Source organism: Hypanus sabinus, chromosome 9, assembly GCF_030144855.1.
Source record: "Hypanus sabinus isolate sHypSab1 chromosome 9, sHypSab1.hap1, whole genome shotgun sequence".
NCBI classification, from domain to species: domain Eukaryota; kingdom Metazoa; phylum Chordata; class Chondrichthyes; order Myliobatiformes; family Dasyatidae; genus Hypanus; species Hypanus sabinus.
Genome location: NC_082714.1, coordinates 139831938 through 139852801, shown reverse-complemented (window position 1 = coordinate 139852801; position 20864 = coordinate 139831938). Strand labels below are relative to the sequence as shown.

The 20864-nt window shown below is 39.4% G+C and overlaps 1 protein-coding gene across 1 annotated transcript in view; it reads right to left on the bottom strand.

Annotated features, from left to right (window-relative positions):
* The window catches only part of dnmt3bb.1 (DNA (cytosine-5-)-methyltransferase 3 beta, duplicate b.1), a 217953-nt gene that overhangs the window by 116698 nt on the left and 80391 nt on the right, over positions 1-20864 (bottom strand). Inside the window, exons 3-4 of the mRNA XM_059980697.1 lie at positions 7663-7774; positions 3177-3277 (exon numbers count right to left, since the gene is read on the bottom strand). Of these exons, the coding sequence (XP_059836680.1) occupies positions 3177-3277; positions 7663-7774 (213 nt within the window). The remainder of the gene's footprint in view (positions 1-3176; positions 3278-7662; positions 7775-20864) is intronic.

The window sequence follows — 20864 nt, the reverse complement described above, 5'->3', positions numbered from 1 at the left end:
CGTTCTGCCAGGGTGAATATGTTTTGGATTTGTGTTCTCAGTTGGAGAAAAAGGTTGACAATGAGAAAGTTCTCTCCCTAAAAGAAACTGGTTTCTGCTTTGACTGTTTGTGTGCAGGACACATCAGCAAGGATTGCAGGAAGTGACTTTCATGCAAGGTGTGCAGTGGCGAGCGTCCCAGCACACTTCATATTCACTCTGATGAAAAAGGTGCAGATTTGAAACAAGTGATGAAAGAAGCAAACACAGCAGCAGGTAACCCCAGGACTTACGGGGGCTGGTGATCCTATAAATCCAGTTCAGGTGAACTCTAAGAAGGGTAACAAGACAGTGTTTACTTATACTTCCCTAGATCAAAGAAGTACAGCAATATTCTGCACAGTGAACATAAAGAACAAGCTCAACCTGACAGGGTAAAGAACACACATTCTCTTTCACACTATGGGTCAAGAGAAGGTTGTTAGCAGCTATGAAGTTTCAGGATTGGAACTGGGAAGAAGGCTAGTGTGAACTGCCTAATATCCATACACAAGAAAGTATGCCTGCCTGCAAAGTGAACATTCCTCGTCAGAAGGATCTTCAGGAATGATCTCACCTGAAGCAGATTCATTGGCAAGAAATTGAGCTGCTGACAGGGACGATGGTACCTAAAGCATTGGAGCCATTGCAAGTGATTTTCCAGTGTTAATGATGGATCCTAAGCAATCAGAATGATGTTGGATTGGCCCACTGAAAGGAGACGGTGGTCAAGGAAGAGACTACGCTTGGTCAGAACTGACTGTTAACAAGGATTTCAATCTTGAACTTGGATGATTTTTGACAGCAGCAATTTCAGGCAGATTTCCCTGAATGCTTTCCAGAGGAACAATCTGGTTGGTCAAGAGAAGATCAGGATCCAGGATAGACCAGAAAGAGGACATTTGTGTGAATGTTAAGATTTCAAGTCTTCTGTGTTTTGGTTTTGGTAGTTGTAATTAATATAGTATTTTGGGAGCTGGGATGTAGGAGACGTGCATTTGTTTTCTATCTGTATTGTATTCTATGGTGTGTTTATTATGGTAACTAGTCACATTGGTGGGAGTGTGGTAAAAGTGAAGTATATAGCTACGTAGCCATGCTTTGTTCTGGTCAATTTTTAGAGCTGGGGACTGCTGGGTGTCCAATCTTTTGTTGACCCCTTAATTACATTTGAAATCACTTAATGTTTTGCTTGTTACTAATAAAGGACTGTATACATTTCTTTGACTTTTTGAGTATTATTATTGGACTCATCAGAGGGCACGTCATACAAGGATAACTCCCCATGCTAGGTCGGCAGCAGCGGCATTGCATTGAACTGCTGCTGCTAAGTTAAACTTCACGTCACATGCCGGTGATAACAAACCTGATTCTGATTCGTGTTGATGCTACAGATGGCAAAAATATAGGACTGGTAATTGGACCGTTGACCGTCAGCATGGACTTGATGGCCCAAAGGCATTTGATTCTATGATTCAAGAGCTCAAAGATATGTTGATGCTATCCATTCCACAAGAAAATCCAGGGTCTTTTTTACAGGAGGAAATTCCCAAACTTTAAGCTGTAGTCTGAGCAAAATCCCTATTGTAAAGCAACTTATTGAGTCTGAAAACCAGAGCCAACGCGGTGCAGAAAAATCTTCCTCAGCACATTTTCCCTAATCGAGGCTATTTTCAAATTCAAATTTCTAGTTATAAACAGTGTTGAATAAATCTTGCTACTTTATCCAGAAATGTTACGATCCATTTCTATTTCATTCATCCATATAGCCAGTAATATACAATGTACAGTGAGGTACTCCAGCTGCTATAACAAACTCCTCGATATGTCTCCGGTCCAATCAAAGATATTCTGCTCGGATCTCTTTTCTAATTAAATTATTGCACATGTGTTGGCCCTTTCTCTTTTCTTCTTTCCTGTCACACCTGGAATTTATATACTCAGATAAGGATAATTACGATCTGTCTCAGATACAATTACCATTCTATTAAAATTACATGATTTTCTGTTTTAAACAGCAGTTCTAGCTTCCAATTCGCTTTTTTAACTCTCAATGTTAATATATTTTAGATTAGACTTTCTTGGATCTGCAAATACCAACTTCATGCATTTCCACATTGATTTCCTTCTAAACTATCTTTCTAAATGATCAGTTTGAATTTCTAATTTATTCTTGATCTACAGCTTACTTTCCTAAGAAATATCCAGTCTTCTCCCTTTGATAGACTTTTCAAAACCTTTCCCCATCTCGCAACGATGTTGGTTCCAAATTTGTTCAAGTATGCACCACCATATTAGTGAAAATGCAAAATATCACAGCAAATGATTTTATTATATTTTCCATGTTAGATATGAGAACTTTAAATATGAATAATATTAAAACTAATCAAAAACGTTGGCTTAGAAATTTTGTGGTGCTCTTCTATGCACTTGAAACATGATTAAGTCAATTTCCCCAGTTAAATCTGCCATTGTTCCACTTTGAAAAATTCATTAGGCACAATTAGTTAAGTTTCACCCTTCAAACACGCTATTTCTACACCAGATGCACAAAAAAATTGATATAATTATCCATGTAACAGCAAAGAAATCCCAGGAACACCTAGCTTTGGGCATTCTTCAACTTATTCTGAGTTGGGACTACAGGTATCATTGCTAACTTTTGTTCTGTACAATCCAGTCCCAAGCCTACCCTGAACCTAACACGCTCACAATCAAGACCTTAACTCTACCTGCCCAGTCAAATAATCAATCCCCACCTACTATAGCCCTCTATCCTACTACCGAAGGCCACTCCCATCACAGCCTTGATCAATCTCATGGGTGCAGGCTGGATCATAGAATGAATTATTTTGATGGTTTGGTATGCACACCTTCAAAAGTGTCCAGATGAGCATGCAGGCCACAACCACATACGAGCTCATAACAATTTCTAAGACAGTATTCGGAATATTTGTTACAAACACTCAGCAGTTATTCCATATATACCAAAAATTAATTCTCTGCTTTCTAACGAATATTCCAAATAATCACCTTTAAGATTAAACTGACCAAGAAATAAATTATCAAGTGTATTTTCCTTTTATATTCTGATTTTGGAAAACATCCACTGTTATTGCTGCAAGTACTTGTGAGATGTATGGTCTACGGAACCTCACCTCTTCGCTTTCTTCTTGGCACCTCAATTTACCATTTGGCCTCCCATCAGCACGTTTCCTTCTTAGCTTGCTTTCACTAGATATAATCTCCATGTCAGAATCTGCGAGAGGTAAGACAATATACTTAAAACATAAGGAAGTAAGTTTAAACTCAAGCTACAAGGTTGATCCCTCTGAAATTCAATGAACTGCTGTAAACCTACAGATTGAACGATGGTACTAGCAATTTAACTAATATTGTTCCATATTTTTATACCTTTGTAATATGGATGTGCAGCATTAATGGGATAATAGGAAAGACAGACTCCAAAGTTTATATATTGACCTCACACATCTCAAAGGGGCAGCATTGTAGAATGGCGGTTGGCACAACACTTTACATTATAGGTGACTAAGGTTCAATTCCTTTACCTGCCTGTAAGGAGATGATATGTTCTCTTTGTTACTGTGTATCTTTCTTCTGGGTGCTCCAGTTTCCTCCCATAGTCCAAAATTGGTCATTGTAAATCGTCCCATGTTGAGGCTACAATCAAATCGGGGATTGCTGTGTGACATGCCTCGAAGGACTGGAAGGGCCTATGCTGTACGGTATCTCAATAAGTAAATAATGTAGCTGAGCTTCAAGAAATTCAAGCATATGTTCACAACTGCTGAAGGAGACAGCCAAATTACTGAAAAGGATCTTCGGCTTCACTTAATAATAATGATATCTTTCAGGTCAGGATTGACAAAGAAAACCAAAACAGTCATTTCTCCTCCAGCTTTTTAGACCACAGATTTTTCTGTTACTGAACAGAAGATAAATAACAAAATGTGTTCAATATCTAGTGAACAACCAGAAAGATATTTGCGATTTTGCCTATAAAATTTTGCTGAATTTCTAAAGTTATGCTCTGCTGCAGCTAATTTCTGCTAATGGGCATCGTAAATAAACATGCTAGAATAGTCTTCAAGTCCATAAAAGCACTCCACATCTGCTCTCCTCTCTAGTATCAACACACATCCATTCATTAGTCTTACCCATGAATCATGCACTTGATCGACTTCATTACATCTAACTACGTCAAGCTCTACTGTATCTCCAGCATTTCAAGCTTGTGTTTCATAAATTCTGTTTTCCCATTGATATGGAATTGTATCCTATCTTCCACACATTAAATACATTAAACAACAAAACAGTTTTATACTGTAGTCGTTAACAGTAGAATTTTTGATGAACAAATTAAATTACCCATCTTTACATTTAGAGGAACAAACCTGTAGAGAGATCGCAGACTGTTACAATAACATATGGCTGCTACAGTTGGTGATTTTAACTTTCCATGTATTAGCTGTGTCTCCAATACTGTAAAAGGATTAGATTGGATAGTTTGTCAAATGTGTCCAGCAAAATTTCCTTTTTCAGTACATAGATGTCCCAATGAGAGAGTGTGCAATACTTGAGCTCCTATTAGAGAATTAGACATACCATGTGACAGAACTTTGTGCAGGGGAACACTTCGCATCTAGTGATCATAATGCCATTAGCTTCAAAGTAAATATGGAAAAGGATAGGTCTGATCCACGGGTTAAGATTCTAAATTGGAGAAAGATCTATTTTGATAGTATCAGAAAGGATCTGGCAAATGTAGATTGGGACAAGCTGTTTTCTGGCAAAGGTGCACTTGGTAACTGGGAGACCTATAAAAGTGAAATTTTGAGAGCATAAAGCTTGTATCTGCCTGTTAGAATAAAAGATAAAGATAATAGGTTTAGGGAACTTTGGTTTTTAAGAGGTATTGAGGCCCTGGTTAAGAAAAAAGGAGGTACATTGCAGGTATAGGCAAGTAGGAATAAATGAGGTACTTATGGAGTATAAGAAATGCCAGAAAACACTTAAGGAATAAATCCGGAGGGTTTAAAGAAAGCATGAGTTTGTTCTAGCAGACAAGATGAAGGAGAATCTTAAGGGAATCTACAGATATGTGAAGAGCAAAAGGATTGCAAGGGGCGAAATTGGTCCTCTGGAAGATCCGTTTAATATCTGTTCGTGGAGCCAAAAGAGATGGGGAGATCTGAAATGAAGTTTTTGCATCTGTATTTACTCAGGAGAGACACTGAATCTATATAAGTGAGGCATTAACGGCATCAACTTCAAGGACCCTATATAGATTACACAGGAGGAGGTGTTTGTTATCTTGAGGCAAATTAGGGTGGGTAAATCCCCAGGGCCTGACAATGTGTTTCCTTGGACCCTGTGGGAGGCAAGTACAGTAATTGCAGGAGACCTAGCAGAAATATTTAAATCATTCTTAGCAACAGCTGAGATAGTGCATGTTTGGAGGATACCTAATGTTGTTCCGCTGTTTAAGAAAGGCTCTAAAAATAAACCAGGAAATTATAGGCTGCTGAGCCTGACATCAGTAGTGAGAAAGTTATTGAAAGGTCTTCTAAGGGACCAGATATATAAGTAATTGGATAGATAGGGACTGATTAGGGATAGTCAACATGTTTTTCTGCCACATAGGTTGGGTCTAACCAATCATATAGTTTTTCAGGAAAGTTGATGAATGCAAAGCAATGGATATTGTCTACATGGACTTAAGCAAGGTCTTGCATATGAGGTTGGTCCCTTGCACTAACTGAACTCTATTTTACTAAAACAGTCTCTCGGCATTCAAGATGAGGTAGTAAATTGGATTAGACACTGACTTTGTGGGAGAAGTCAGAGAGCAGTAGTAGATGGTTGCCTCTCTGACTGGAGGCCTGTGACTAGCAGAGTGCCACAGGGATTAGTGCAGGGTTTTATTGTTGTTTGTCATTTATATCAAAAATCTGGATGATAATGTGGTTAACCAAGATCAGCAAATTTGCAGATGACACCAAGATTGTGGGTGTAGTGGACAGCGAGGAAGATGATTAGAGTTTTCAGGGGGATCTGGACAAAGAGGAAAAATGGGCTGAAAAATGGCAGATGGAATTTAATGCAGACAAGGTGTTGCACTTAGGATGACCGACCAGGTTAGGTCTTACACAGTGAACGGTAGGGCACTGACGAGTACAGCAGAACAAAGGGATCTAGGAGTATAGTACCATAATTCATTGAAAGTGGAGGTACAGGTGGAAAGGGCCTTAAAGAAAACTTTGAAATAAATTAGACTTCATAAATCATTGAGTACAGGAGAAATGATTAAGGGGAACATGAGTGGAAATGGGAGCAAGAATAGGTCATGGGCACTTGTGCCTGCTCCACTATTCATTAATATCATGGCTGATCTTTCACATGTATATGACATGTATGTAAGTACCATTTTAACTGAGGAAGCTCCAATGGAGAAGAAATTTGAAAAGTTGAAGCGCGCGCGCACACACACACACACACACACACACACACACACACACACACACCGGAAATATCAAGGTGAGTGCGGAAGCCAAGCAAGTGCTCAGCACCGTCTACCAGCCCCTTGTTCACTGCTGCCAGAGGAAGGTCTCTCTGTGTGATGGTCACTCACTCTCCCTCTTGCCCATTGCTCCCGAGGGAAGGCCCCTGCATTTGAATGGTCTCTCTCGCTCCCTCACTGCTGTCCGAGGATGGTACTGAAGCTCTGGGTCCACGGTTTGAGAATTATACTGTAGTTCAATTAGGCTCTTGGAATTCTGTGTTTTTGCTCATTCTTAGTTGCTGCCATTTGCACGGTTTGTTTTGTGTGGGGGTGTTGCTTTTCTGGCTAATGTTTTAGCATGGGGGGCGGTTGATGTTTTAGATGCCTTTTGTATGATTTGTTTTTGTGAGGGGGTGTTGATGTTCTGGCTGCTGTTTGCGCGTTGGGAGGTTCTATGTTCTTGTTGCTGCTTGTGTGATTCATTTCTTTTTTGCTTGGGGGGGGGTTGATGTTTTTCTTTGCAAGGGTTTCTTTGTTTCATGGCTGACTATGGAGTAGATGAATCTCAGGGTTGTATACTGCATACCTGTTTTAATGTACTTTCAGTTTTGAACTTAAAACCAACAGATCTGCCTCAGAAAAGCAGCAAGATTTAGAAAATTAAACCTGGACACAAAAGAATTGAAAAAATAAACTTATATTCAAAGAGAAAGATAAAAGGAAAAGAAGCTAAATGCTTCAAATACACAGTAAATCACAATCTTCAAAAGCAGTATAAACAACATAAAATTTTGCCATAAAATGGCTTTAAACAACGGGGAATACACATGAACAAAAAGGAATAAAGCCTAATTAGAAAAGAAGAAATCTGCTAAATGAAAATATTTTAATTATTTAAATGAACAGCATTTACAGTTGAAACTTTCAGGTGTGATTTGGAAAGAAGCAGTCAAAATCATGAATTCAAAGAAACCTAATATAAATCAACAGGAATCCAATGTCAGTGACCCATAAAAGATTGACAGTGAAAACAAATGTCAAGGTTAATGTTTCATTACACAGTAATATTATTGAGTATAAGAAAATTGTTAAAGGTAGAATGTATTATAATCCATTCTTACCTACAGTACTGTCAGTTCCACTTTGGTTTGGATTTGGACTGGGGCTTTGGGAACTGGATGTTGTTGCTTGGTCCCATTGGTCCAACTGGTGGGTTTCACCATTCATGACTGACTGTACAGATAAAATCACAATAAGTACAATCAAGATTTTAAAATATATATGCAATCACCATAATTGCATTGTTTTAGTTAAATAAAATTTATTTAGCACAAGGGAGCACTTTAGAAAATAGAAATTAAGAGCTGGCAACAAGCTAGTGAACACCAAATTACTTGATGGCTTATCAACCACTGTAAACATTCATTTCTTTCACCATCTCCACAATATGGCAATAATGCGTGACAACTATAAAATGCAACGTCCATGACCAAGAAGTACAAGGAGTGTTGCCGGGACCGGAGGGTTTGAGCTGGATACAATTTCAAAGCTTAAAGGCCACTTGGGCAAGAACATGGATCAGAAAGCTGTTGAGGGATAAGGACTGAATGCAGGCAAATTGGACCAGCTAAGCTGGACACCTTGGGAGGCATGGATGGGTTGGGCTGATGGCACTGTTTCCATGCTGGATAATTCTATGACTCTAGTCAGCAAAGTACTTTGATTAAGTGCATGCAGAAAGAATTTTGAGCAATTTTTAGAACTGATAAAATAGTGATGTCTAGTGGTTAGAGCCTGCAACTGCATACTAAACAAAAACTGAACTTGGGTTTCACATTACAAATATGAATATATATATATATATATATATAAGAAGATAGAGGGGTGCTTAATTTTAGGTTCTATTACAATGTTTTAAATATATCTTGAAAATGTATAACGTAACTGTCAGTAACACAAAATTTACTGTTTAAGTAAACTAAGATGGGGCAGCATTTAAACAATTATTTCCTTTTAAGACCTTGCTTAAAATTTTTTCAATGGGACAAACACCCAATAAACAAATACACTGTAGATAATTGTAGATAACTGAAACTATGTCAGTTTGAAGCCCATACACTCAAAATGTACAATGTGAAATAACCACTTTATGGTACTGAGGCAACACAGTTAAATTACCAACAGCAATCAAATCTGATCCAAATATATGGAGATCCCAGTTCAACCCAACCTTCAAAGCAGTAGAATTTCAAGTTCATCTATAATCTGGAATTAGGGGGAAACACCACCTACTAGTCTAAGTGATAAATACCATGAAAAACCTACTGACGTGTAAAAACCGCTCTGATTCATTAATGTACCGGTGCAGTAAATCTACTATCCTTATGTGGTTTGACTTGCATGTCACTCCAGTTTCAGTGCAGAACTGAGAAAATTAACAGCAGCCACTAGCTTTGTGATTTGATTTTTGGCTGCCTTCAATGCCCAAATGTCTCCTTTGTGTCTTGGTGATCAAGAATGGATGTGGTACTGAAAAGTAAAATTAAAACATGCTGGAAACATCCAGCTTTTGCAGTAGCCTCTCAGGAGGAGCAACAGAATTGACAATGTTCAAGACCCTTTGTCCAAAGGATCAAGAATGTAGTTGAACTAACCGCCTAACAGCTTGGTAGCAATTCAGTATCGCTTCGCTGATTTGCACTGATTAGGCAGCTTGATCAACACTTTCTTGGATTCCCGGATTTAACTGTGGGAATACCCCTCATGGAGTACACAGAGTCCATAATTGTATTCCAAGTGAATGAAAAGCAACTTAAAATACTGAGTGTTAATAAATTTAAGATGAAGTGTGTATAACATTTTATGAAGAAAAATAACACAAATTCAAATATATATTTTTACTTCTGGGGAAAAAACTATAAAGTATAACAGGTGTACATTTTCTATTTGGTTATAGTTTCATAGCAAATTACAGCACAGAAGTACAATGACAGACGCAATCTCAATGGCTCTCCACATGGCTTTAGACCACCGAGAAAACACAAACACCTATGTCAGGATGCTGTTCATTGACTATAGCTCAGCATTTAATACCATCATTGGTGATAACATCTCCTCCTCACTGACGTCAACACTGGTGCACCTCAGGGGTGCATCCTTAGCCCACTGCTCTATTCTCTATGTACACGACTGTGTGGCTAGGTATAGCTCAAATGCCTTCTAAAAATTTGCTGACGATACAACCATTGTTGGTAGAATCTCAGGTGGTGATGAGAGGGCATACAGGAGTGAGATATGCCAACTCCTGGAGTGGTGCCTCAGCAACAACCTGGCACTCAACGTCAGTAAGACAAAAGAATTGATTGTGGACTTCAGAAAGGGTAAGACGAAGGAACACATACCAATCCTCATAGAGGGATCAGAAGTGGAGAGAGTGAGAATCTTCAAGTTCCTAGGTGTCAAGATCTCTGAGGATCTAACCTGGTCCCAACATACTGATGTAGTTATAAAGAAGGCAAATCAGCAGCGGTACTTTATTAGGAGTTTGAAGAGATTTGGCATTGTCAACAAATACACTCAAAAACTTCTATAGTTGTGCTGTGGAGAACATTGTGATAGGCTGTTTCACTGTCTGATATGGAAGGGCTACTGCACAGGACTGAAAGAAGCTGCAGACGGTTGTAGATCTAGTCAGTTCCATCTTGGGTACCAGCCTATAAAGTACCCAGGACATCTTCAGGGAATGGTGTCTCAAAAAAGCAGCATCCATGATTAAGGACCTCCAGCACCCAGGGCATGCCCTTTTCTCACTGTTACCATCAGGTAGGAGATACAGAAGCCTGAAGGCACACACTCAGCGATCCAGGAACAGCTTCTTCTCTTCTGGCATCCGATTCCTAAATGGACATCGAATCTTTGGACACTACCTCACTTTCTATTTCTGTTTCTGCACTTCTTTTTATTCTATTTAATATAGCTAATTGATTTACTTGTTTGTTTATTATTATTTTTTAATTTTATTTACTATTATTATTTTTTTCTCTGCATTGAATTGCTGCGGCTGAGTTAACAAATTTCATGTCACATGCCGGTAATAATAAACTTGATTCTGATTCTGAAGAGTAGACCTGGGTCCAGCAAGTATATGTCAGTCTTCACATGAGTAGTGAAGCTTAAAAATGATCTTTTTACTTGGAATGGAGTTGTCCATTCACAGTACTCATATGAGCAAACCTGTTAATTAGGAAGATAACTAATAAAAAGATTTTGATTCATAGGGTCTACAAGGCCTTGAAGCATGCCGATGTAAGGTACTAAGAAAAGTACCAACTTGTTTTTCAGTGATAAGCAAAACCATTTCAGTTAGCAAAGTAAAACTTGACTCATAAGGTATTTTTCAGAAGCAAGTAAGAAGAGCTGAGTTGAAAATGAAGAATTCTCTCAATGCATCTACCATTGCAAAATAATCAGTTTCAGAATTGTAGCTGACTGCTATACAAAGATTAGGAAATAAACCCAATGTTTCTTGATTATATACACTCAGTGGCCTCTGTATTATGTGCATCTGTACATCAGCTTGTTCAAGCAAATATCTAATCAATCGATTACATGCAGCAACTCAATGCAGAGAAGCAAACAGACATGCTTAAGAGATTCAGTTGTTGCTTAGTCCAAACAAGAATGGGGAAAAAAATGTGATTAATAGACATTGAACATGGAATAATTGTTGGTGCCAGACGGGTGGTTTGAGTTTCTCAGAAACTGCTGACCTCCTGGGGTTTTCAAACAAACCAGTCTCTATTGTTGACAGTAAATGGGTGTGATAAATTAAAAACATACAGTAGGCAGCATTTCTTTGGGCAATATACACAAAATGCTGTAAGATCTCAGCAGGCCAGGCAGCATCTATGCAAAAGAGTAAACAGTCGGCATTTCAAGCTGAACCCTGTCCTGATGAAGGGCTTTGGCCTGAAATGTCAACTGTTTACTCTTTTCCAGAGATGCTGCCTGGCCTGCTGAGTTCCTCCAGCATTTTATGTGGATTATGTTGGTTTCCAGCATCTGCAGATTTTGTTTGGAGTTCTGTGGAGAAAATAAAAGCTTTGTTATGAGGGAGGTTAGAAGAGAATAACCAGACAGTTTCAAGCTGACAGAAAGGTGACATTAATTCTGCAGTTTAAGAAAGGTGGGAGGCAGTAGAAAGGAAACTATAGACCTGTTAGTCTGACTTCAGTGGTTGGGAAGTTGTTGGAATCGATTTTTAGGGATGAGATTGCAGAATACCTGGAAGCACATGACAAGATAGGCCAAAGCCAGCATGGTTTCCTGAAAGGTAAATCCTGCCTGCCAAACCTACTGCAATTCTTTGAGGAAATTACAAGCAAGGTAGACAAAGGAAATGCAGTAGACGTGGTCTACTTGGATTTTCAGAAGGCCTTTGACAAAGTGCTGCACATGAGGCTGCTTAGCAAGATAAGAGGCCATGGAATTACAGGGAAGTTACTAGCATGGGTGGAACATTGGCTGGTTGGTAGAGAACAAAGAGTGTGAATAAAAGGATCCAATTCTGGCTAGCTGCCAGTTACCAGTGGAATTCCACAGGGATCAGAGTTGGACTGCTGCTTTTTATGATGTACATCAATGATATGGACTACGGTATAAATGGATTCGTGGCTAAATTTGCCGATGATACAAAGATAGGTGGAGGAGCGGGTAGTGTTGAGGAAATAGAGAGCCTGCAGAGAGACTTACTTAGATAGTTTAGGGGAATGGGCAAAGAAGTGGCAAATGAAATACAATGTTGGAAAGTGTATGGTCATGCACTTTGGTAGAAGAAATAAATGAGCAGATTATTATTTAGATAGGGAGAGAATTCAAAATGTAGAGACGCAAAGGGACTTGGGAGTCCTTGTGCAAGATACCCTAAAGGTTAACCTCCAGGTTCAATCGGTGGTGAAGAAGGTGAATTCAATGTTGGCATTCATTTCTGGAGGTATAGAATATAAGAGCAAGGATGTGATGTTGAGGCTCTATAAGATATTCGTGAGGCCACACTTGGAGTATTGTGTGCAATTTTGGGCTCCTTATTTTAGAAAGGATATACTAACATTGGAGAGGGTTCAAGGAAGATTCACAAAAATTATTCCAGGAATGAAAGGGTTACCATATGAGGAATGTCTGACAGCTCTTGGGGTGTATTCCTAGGAATTCAGGAGAATGAGGGGGGACCTCATAGAAACATTCCAAATGTTAAATGGCCTGAACAGATTAGATATGGCAAAGTATTTCCCATGGTAGGAGAATCTAGGACAAGAGGCATGACTTCAGGATTGAAGGACATCCATTTTAACTGAGATGCAGAGAAATTACTCTAGTCAGAGGGTGGTAAATCTGTGGAATTAGTTGCTATGAACAGCTGTGGAGGCCAAGTCATTGGGTATATTTAAGGCAGAGATAAGATAGTTTCTTGATTAGCCTAGGCATCAAAGGGTATGGAGAGAAGGGAAGGGAATGGGAATGACTGGAAGAATTGGATCAGCCCATGATTGAATGGCAGAGCAGACTCGATGGGCTGAATTGCCTACTTCTGCTCCTATATCTTATGGTAACTCAAATAACCATGCAATACAACACTAGTGTACAGAGGTGCATCTCTGAATGCGGATGGGCTACAGCAGCAGATGACCACGAACATACACTCGGTGGCCACATTATTAAGTACAAGTGGCCACTGGATATAAATATAAGCAGTGAGCAAGCTCACTGAACTTCTGACCTTGGACTGGAAATGAGATCGATACCAGCGTTCTTTAAGTCTCCAGGCCAATCGTTGTAATTCGAAGTCTATCACGGGCAGAAAGTCGTGAGATTTGTAACTGAATCAATTGTTCTGTACTCTGCTTCAGACTTGCTTTTTTAAGCCTTTGCACCACTTAGTAGAGGGATGTGGGACATGTTATTTTATCAATTATTTTACAAGTTGTTTTGGACTTAACCTTGTTTTTCTTATCACTTACTATATTCTAATAAAATACTCTGCAGCAACTGTGAATGGACTAAACTTAAATCACTGAAGAACGCTCAACAGCTACGACTGATCTCGAATGCTATCACCTCTTACAAAGTGAAATCAAGCAAGCATTTTGATTGTCAAAACATGGAGGAACCTTCTTGACCTCCCATACCCCCAATGATACTGTGGTTTCAGTCTCTGAGGCTGATATGTGAGTATCTATCCTTCAGGCGAGTGAAGTCACAGAGAGCATCTGACCCAGATGGGATATCTGGCTTAGTGTTCAACTGGCTGGAGTGTTCAAGGAAATCTCTAACCTCCAGCTTCAGCAGTCTGAGGTACCCATCTGCTTCAAGCCGGCTTCAGTTACACCAGTGCCTGCGAAGAACATGGTAACCTGCCTCAATGACTATCATTCACAGTAATGTTTTGAGAGGTTTGTGATGAAACTTATCAATTCCTGCCTGAGATGTGACTTGGATCTGCTCCAATTTGATTATCAATGCAACAGGTTCACAGGAGATGACATTTCATTGCCTCTTCAATCAACCCTGGAATATCTGAGGAGCAAACATGCATACATCAGGATTCTCTTCATTGAATTGGCATTCAATATCATTATCCCCTTAAAAATAATGATTAAGCTTCAAGACTTTGGTGTCACTACTTCTTTGTGCAGTTGGATCCTCTATTTCTACATGTGTAGATCCCAGTCACTTTAGATTGGTAACAACGTCTTCCCTACAATCACTATTAGCACAGGTGCATTACAAGGCTGTGTGCTTAGCCCCTGCTTGACTTGCTTTACACTTATGACTATGAGGCTAAGCACAGCTCCAATGGTATATTTAAGTTGCTGACAACACCACTATCATTGGCTGAATCAAAGGTGGTGAAGAAATCAGCATGTTGGAGGGAGATTGAAAATCTGACTGAGTGGTGCCTCAACAACAACTTCTTACTCAAGGTCAGCAAGACAAAGGAGCTGGTTAACGACTTCAGGAGGAGGGAACAAGAGGTCAATGAGACATCAGGGGATCAGAGGTGGAGGGTGTCAGTAACTGGAAATTCGTCAGTGTTATCATTTCAGAGGACCTGTCCTGGGCCTAGCACACGTACAATTACAAAGAAAGCACAGCAGCTACTTCCTTTTGTAAAGAGTGAACTGACATCTAAAACTTTGACAAACTTCTTTAGATGTGTGGGGGAGAGAAGACTGACTGGCTGCGTCAGAACCTGGTATGGAAACACCAATGCCCTTGAATGGAAAATCCTACAAAAAGTAGTGGATACACCCAATCCACCACCATTGAGCACATCACATGGAGGGTTGACACAGGAAAGCAGTATCCATCATCAGGGACCCCCACCAGCCAGGTCATGCCCTCTTCTCGCTGCTGCCATCAGAAAGAAGGTACAGGAACCTCAGGACTTTCACCACCAAGTTTAGGAACAGCTATTACCCCTGAAACATCACGCTCTTGAACCAAAGGGGATAACTTCACTGTCCCATCACTGAACTGCTCCCACAACCTATCGACGCACTTCCAAGGACTCTTCATCTCATGGCCTCGATATTTGTTGTTTATTTAAAAAATTATTATTAAAGAATTTTTTTCTATTTACAGTTTGTTTTCTTTTGCACACTGATCATCCACCCTGTTAGTGTTGTCTTTCATTGATTCTATTATAACTGATGAATTTAATGAATCTGCCCACAAGAAAATGAATCTCAGGGTTGTATATGGTGACATATATGTACTTCAGTAATAAATTTACTTTGAACTTTGACGTTTCTCCCTCATTGATCAAAATCCTCGAAACCTGATTATTTCTTACTTACGGAGGTTCCAGATTGTTTAATGTCATCTCCAGTGCACAAGAGTGAAGGAAAGCAAAGTAATTGTCACTCTGGATCCGATGCAACACAAAAAAACAATAAGATAAAGAACACAAAACTACAGTAAATATAAATACATAAGATAGCTTATATGTATATATATATATATATATATATGGATTAATTATTTGTCCATAAAGTGATACTAGCCACAGGACAAATGAGGAGAATGGACAAAGAAATGACAGATGGAATACAGTATCAGGAAATATATATTTCTACTTTGGCAGTAGAAATGAAAGAGCTGACTGTTTTTTAAATGGAAAGAAAATACAAAAATCTGAGGTGTAAGGGGTTTGGGAAACCTTGTGCAGGATTCTCCAAAGGTTAATTTGCAGATTGAGTCTGTGATGAGGAAGGTGAATGCAATTTTAGCATTCATTTCAAGAGTGTGAGAAGACAAAAGCAAGGATGTAGTGTTGAGACTTTATAAAGCACAGGTTAGGCCTCACTTGGAGTATTGTGAGCAGTTTTGGGCCTCTTATCTTAGAAAGGATGTGCTGAAACTGGAGAGGTTCAAAGGAGGTTCACGAAAATTATTCTGGGACTGTATTCACTGGAACTCAGAAGAATGAGGGGCAACCTCATTCAAACTTATCGAATGGTGAAAGGCGTTGATAGGTGAGGATGTTTCTGATTGTAAAAGAGTCTAAGACCGGAGGACACAGTCTCAGAATAGAGGGGAATCTTTTTAGAATGGGAGATGAGGAGGAATTTCTTTAGCCAGAGAATGGTGAATCTGTGGAATTCTTTGCCACAGGTAGCTATGAAGACCAGGTCTTTATGTATATGTAAGGCAAGAGGTTAATAGATTGTTGATTGGTCAGGGAATGAAGGGATACAGGGAGAAGGCAGGAGATTGCAGCTGAGAGGAAAAGTGGATCAGCCATGATGAAATGGCAGAGCAAACTCAATGGGCCAAATAGCCTAATTCTGCTCCTTTATCTTATAGTCATCGGTAAACTATACAATGTGATTACTTGGGTTTTGTCTTAGCAGTCATGTATGAGCAGAGCGTACAGCTATGGGTTCAGTATTTAGTCCCAAGGGGCACCTGTAGGAGGGAGGAACAGTTGTGCATCCTAACTATCTGAGATCTATTCATTAGGAAGTCCAAATAGCCAATTGAATAGTGGTGTATCTGGACCAAGGGGTAGGAATTTATTCACAAAGGGCTGTAGGACAATACTGTTGAATGCCGAACTGAAATCCAGAAACAGCATTCTGACATAGGTATCTTTGTTTTCTAGGTGAGCTGAGGCTTGGTACATGACAGATACTATGGCGCCTGTCGTAGAGTGGTTCTGAAAGTAAGCATTTTAGTGACTGTCCAGCACAGCAAGAATGGAGATTTTGATATGTACCATTACTAGCTGTTCAAAACACTTCATGATTGGTACCAGTGCCATCAGGCGGCAGTCAATTATTTCTGAAGGTAGAGTTCTTTGGTACAGGGATCATGGTGGTAGATTTAAGGTTTGGTGGGGACAGCAGCCTGGATGAATATTGTGTTGAAGATCTCTGTGAAGACGGCAGTGAGCTGGTGTGCACACTCCCTAAGTACTTGGAGTGGGATATTGTTTGGCCCGGCTGCTTTATGAAAGGTGACTCTCTGCAGAGTCCTTCTCATGTTTGCTGTTGTTGCAGACAGTGGCTGCTTACCTGGGAAGGGGCTAGTTTACATGGCCAGTGTTTTGTTACGTGCCTCGAAGTGTGCATTAAAGTTGTCTGGAATGTCACAGAGGGAGGCATCATCGGTAGAGTCGACATCCTTTTACTTGCATAGTCAGCGATGCCCTTGATGCCCAGCCACATACACCAGAGGTCATTATTGGACAAGTGTTCCTGAACATTTTTTTTGTGTGTAGGTGGTCTTTGTCCTCTTGATGCCAAAGAGGAAGTGTCTCCTGGCTGCTCCGAGAGCTGTTCTGTGTTCAGCCAAGGCTTCATGTTGAGACATGAGATTACCATTCTTGAGGTACTAATTTACTGATGTAGTCAGTGACAGATGAGGCATATTCCTCAAGGTATGTGTTATCTCCATTTGTGGTGGTTCCTAACCAGTTAGTCTGCCAGTTGGTCCATTTAAAACAGCTGAAGCATAGAGATTGCCACATTAGGCCACACAGTGATGGACCTCTTGCCTGGTTTCTCCAATTTCAGGACCAGTCAGTCTGCTGGGATTAGCATTATGGAGATGTGGTCACACCAAGGCCAAGATGTGGGTGTGTGATGGGTTTGTAAATAACACGTCTGTTTGTTTCCCTAGTGACCACAGTGACGTTTTGGTGGAATTTGGGTAAAACGTCCTGTAGATTAACATGATTGACGTCTCCTACAATTATGAAGAGACCATACAGATGCTTGTTTTGTAGAAAGCTGAAGATACTGTAAAGCTCTCACATTTATAACATGAACCATCTATTTTAATTGATCTATTTAGATCTATTTTTAACAGTGATATAGATAAAGAGCTGATTCGTACAACTGAGAGGGTATTGTATCAAGGGCATTGTATTTAAGAATTTAAGCCCAAAAATTTAAGAGGACCCATTATCACCTCCCTAGTTAATAAAGATGCACAATAAGGTTTAAGATTTCTAACTGTCCACATCATTGTCCAATTATTTTGTTCCAGAATATGCAGTATCGAACAACATGTTGTACTTGCAGAGAAATCTCTTTTGCTGTGATGGCAACTGTGCAGAACTATAAAAATCAAAAAATATTTAAGTAATTAAACTTTATGTCAAGATTTAAAAAATGATGAATATAAGATCATTAGTAATTCATTCATCTTGTGCAAGACTGTAGACAAATACTCATATAATTCCAATTACTTGTTATTGCATATCTTTGTAATAAACATGGAACGCACAAGCTAACAGAACACCTGACCCCTCAAGACTGCGTTGCCATTCAATATGACTAATGCTGGTCTCAAATCCTCTTCTGTCCCAGGCTCTATGACCATCTATTCCTCAAATTTCCAAGTATCTTCATCTTAAATATATCCAGTGATCTGGCCTCCACCTCCCTCAGGGGCAGGGAATTCCAGAGATTCACTACCATCTGAGAGAAGGAACTTGTACACACCATGGCATATATGACCAACTGCTTATTTTGTAGTTATGTCCAGTTGTTCAATAGCTACCTGTCAAACCCCCTTAGATCTTATATTTTTCAATAACAGCATCTCTCATTCCTCTAAACTCCAAGGAATACAGACACAAACTGTCCAGCACCTCTCAGTAGAGCAAATAATACATCCCAATTAATCTATGAACCTAACCTTCTTTGGATAGTCTTCCATACTACCATATCTCTTTTCAGGTTTGGGGACAGTATTCCAGATGTGGCCTCAGCAATATCTTGTTCAACTGCAACAAAATCACCCTATTCTTGAACTCCAACCCCATCACAATGAAGGTCAATTTCCTTAATTACTTGTTGGGCGGGCCTGCTAACTTTTTGTGATTTATGTACTAGAACAAGTAGATCCCTCTGAACTTCATTTGTTGTCTCTCCCTCCATTTAGATAATAATCTGTCTTTTGATTCCTCTTCATGAAAAGGAAAACTTCACACTTTCCCACTTTAATCTCTATGTCAGGTTTTCACGCAGTCACTCAATTATCTATCTCCCTTTGCAGAATCACAATGGTCTCTTCATGACATGTTCTTCCATTTAGTTTTGTTTGATAGCATCAGCTTGTGAAGTAAACCTGCAGTAAAAATATCTAATTACACCAACCTTCCATTACAACCTTGGTTAATAATTTGTCAGAAATAGTGCATCCTACTGAATATTTTCCTCTAATGCAACACTTACCATTAGTTCTATAATTCCCATCTCGGTGAAATATCCTTCAATGCGTACCAAGCTCCAACCAAACATCAGTCTTCCTTGCTCTTCCTAATTACTCAAATGGTTCACCATAGTCTATTAATCACTGCCAATATACACTTCTTATCCCTCACCACCTTCCCATGCAAGAAAAATCTGCTCTTTTATCTTCGCTCATCCAGTCAATTGGGGTATCATGCATTACTCTGCAGCTAAAACATTATTTTATTTATACTTTCACTATAGTAAGCATACTCCTGCTATATAATATCAGAGAGTGCAACTGCAGACTTGGTAGCAACTTTTTAGATAACTTTCATCCAGTTGATAAGCATGACCACAATCTTCCATTCAATTATCACTTTAATTTGCTACTCTGCCTCCTACTCTAACCTCTACACCATCTACCTCCTACACTTCTGCAATAAAGCTCAACAGAAGCTCAAAGAACAGCATCATATCTTTTGATCATATCTGTTCTATTCTTAGAACTTATCTGTTCTATACTTAGAACAGTATGATATTTAATCAACTGGGAGCAGTCTATTTCAATTTTGGCTCTGAGTAATGAACAAGGATTAAGAAGAGACCTTGTAGAATAAAGATCCCTTTGGAGGTACTGACCACGGTATGATCAAATTCTAGACGACAGTGAATACCACAGGATCTATGCCTTCAATATAAATAAAGAACATAATAATGGTATAAAGGTGGAGTTGCACAGGTGGTTTGGGAAATGTAAATTAAGAAATGGGTTAGTAATGCGAATTTTCAGATATTTAAACAACTGGTCCAGAAAACTGAGCAGGAATTTATACCAGTTAGAAAGACAGAATCCATGGCAAGCAGCTACGATCTGTGGATAACAATGAAGTCCAAGGATAATGTTAAATTTAAAAGTAAAGCAGACAAAGTGGCAACGGCTGGTGTTAGGCTAGAGGTCTAGGAAGTTTCTACAATCCAGTAGCAAATAATTAGAAAAATTGAGAGAAAAACTGTAACTCATTTTGTAATATTAAATGCACAATACAAGTTTCTTTGAAAATATAATGAGCAAGATGGTAGCTAAGGAAGGAGCGGAGTCTCCTGAGAACAAGACTGGTGAATTAATAACAGGAAACAAGGAAATGACAGAGATGTTAAATTAATTTTACATCAGTCTTTACTGAAAAGAACTTGTAAAAATCTTAATCACAAGGATAACATCAGAAATCTCAGAGGGCTTGATCATCTTAGTGGCCGTCATCTGAGTGAACATAGTCAGAGTTGTGATCTTAAGGCTTTAGCTCTATGGGGCTTCACTCAGAGAAAGCAAAGCTTAAGCTTTTTTCCTTCTCTTCTTTATATCTGCTCAGCTTGGTAGAGATGATGGCATGATAGTGCAATGCTCCTCTTGTGGGATGTGGGAAAGCAGGGAGACCTCCAATATCCCTGATCACTACAACTGCAAGAAGCGCATCCAGCTACAGCTTCTAACAAACCCGTTGGACCTAACAGAGGAAGGTCATAGTGGTCATGTCACTGGCACTGAGCCTGCTTCTGTGACTCAGACAGGAAGGGAGAAG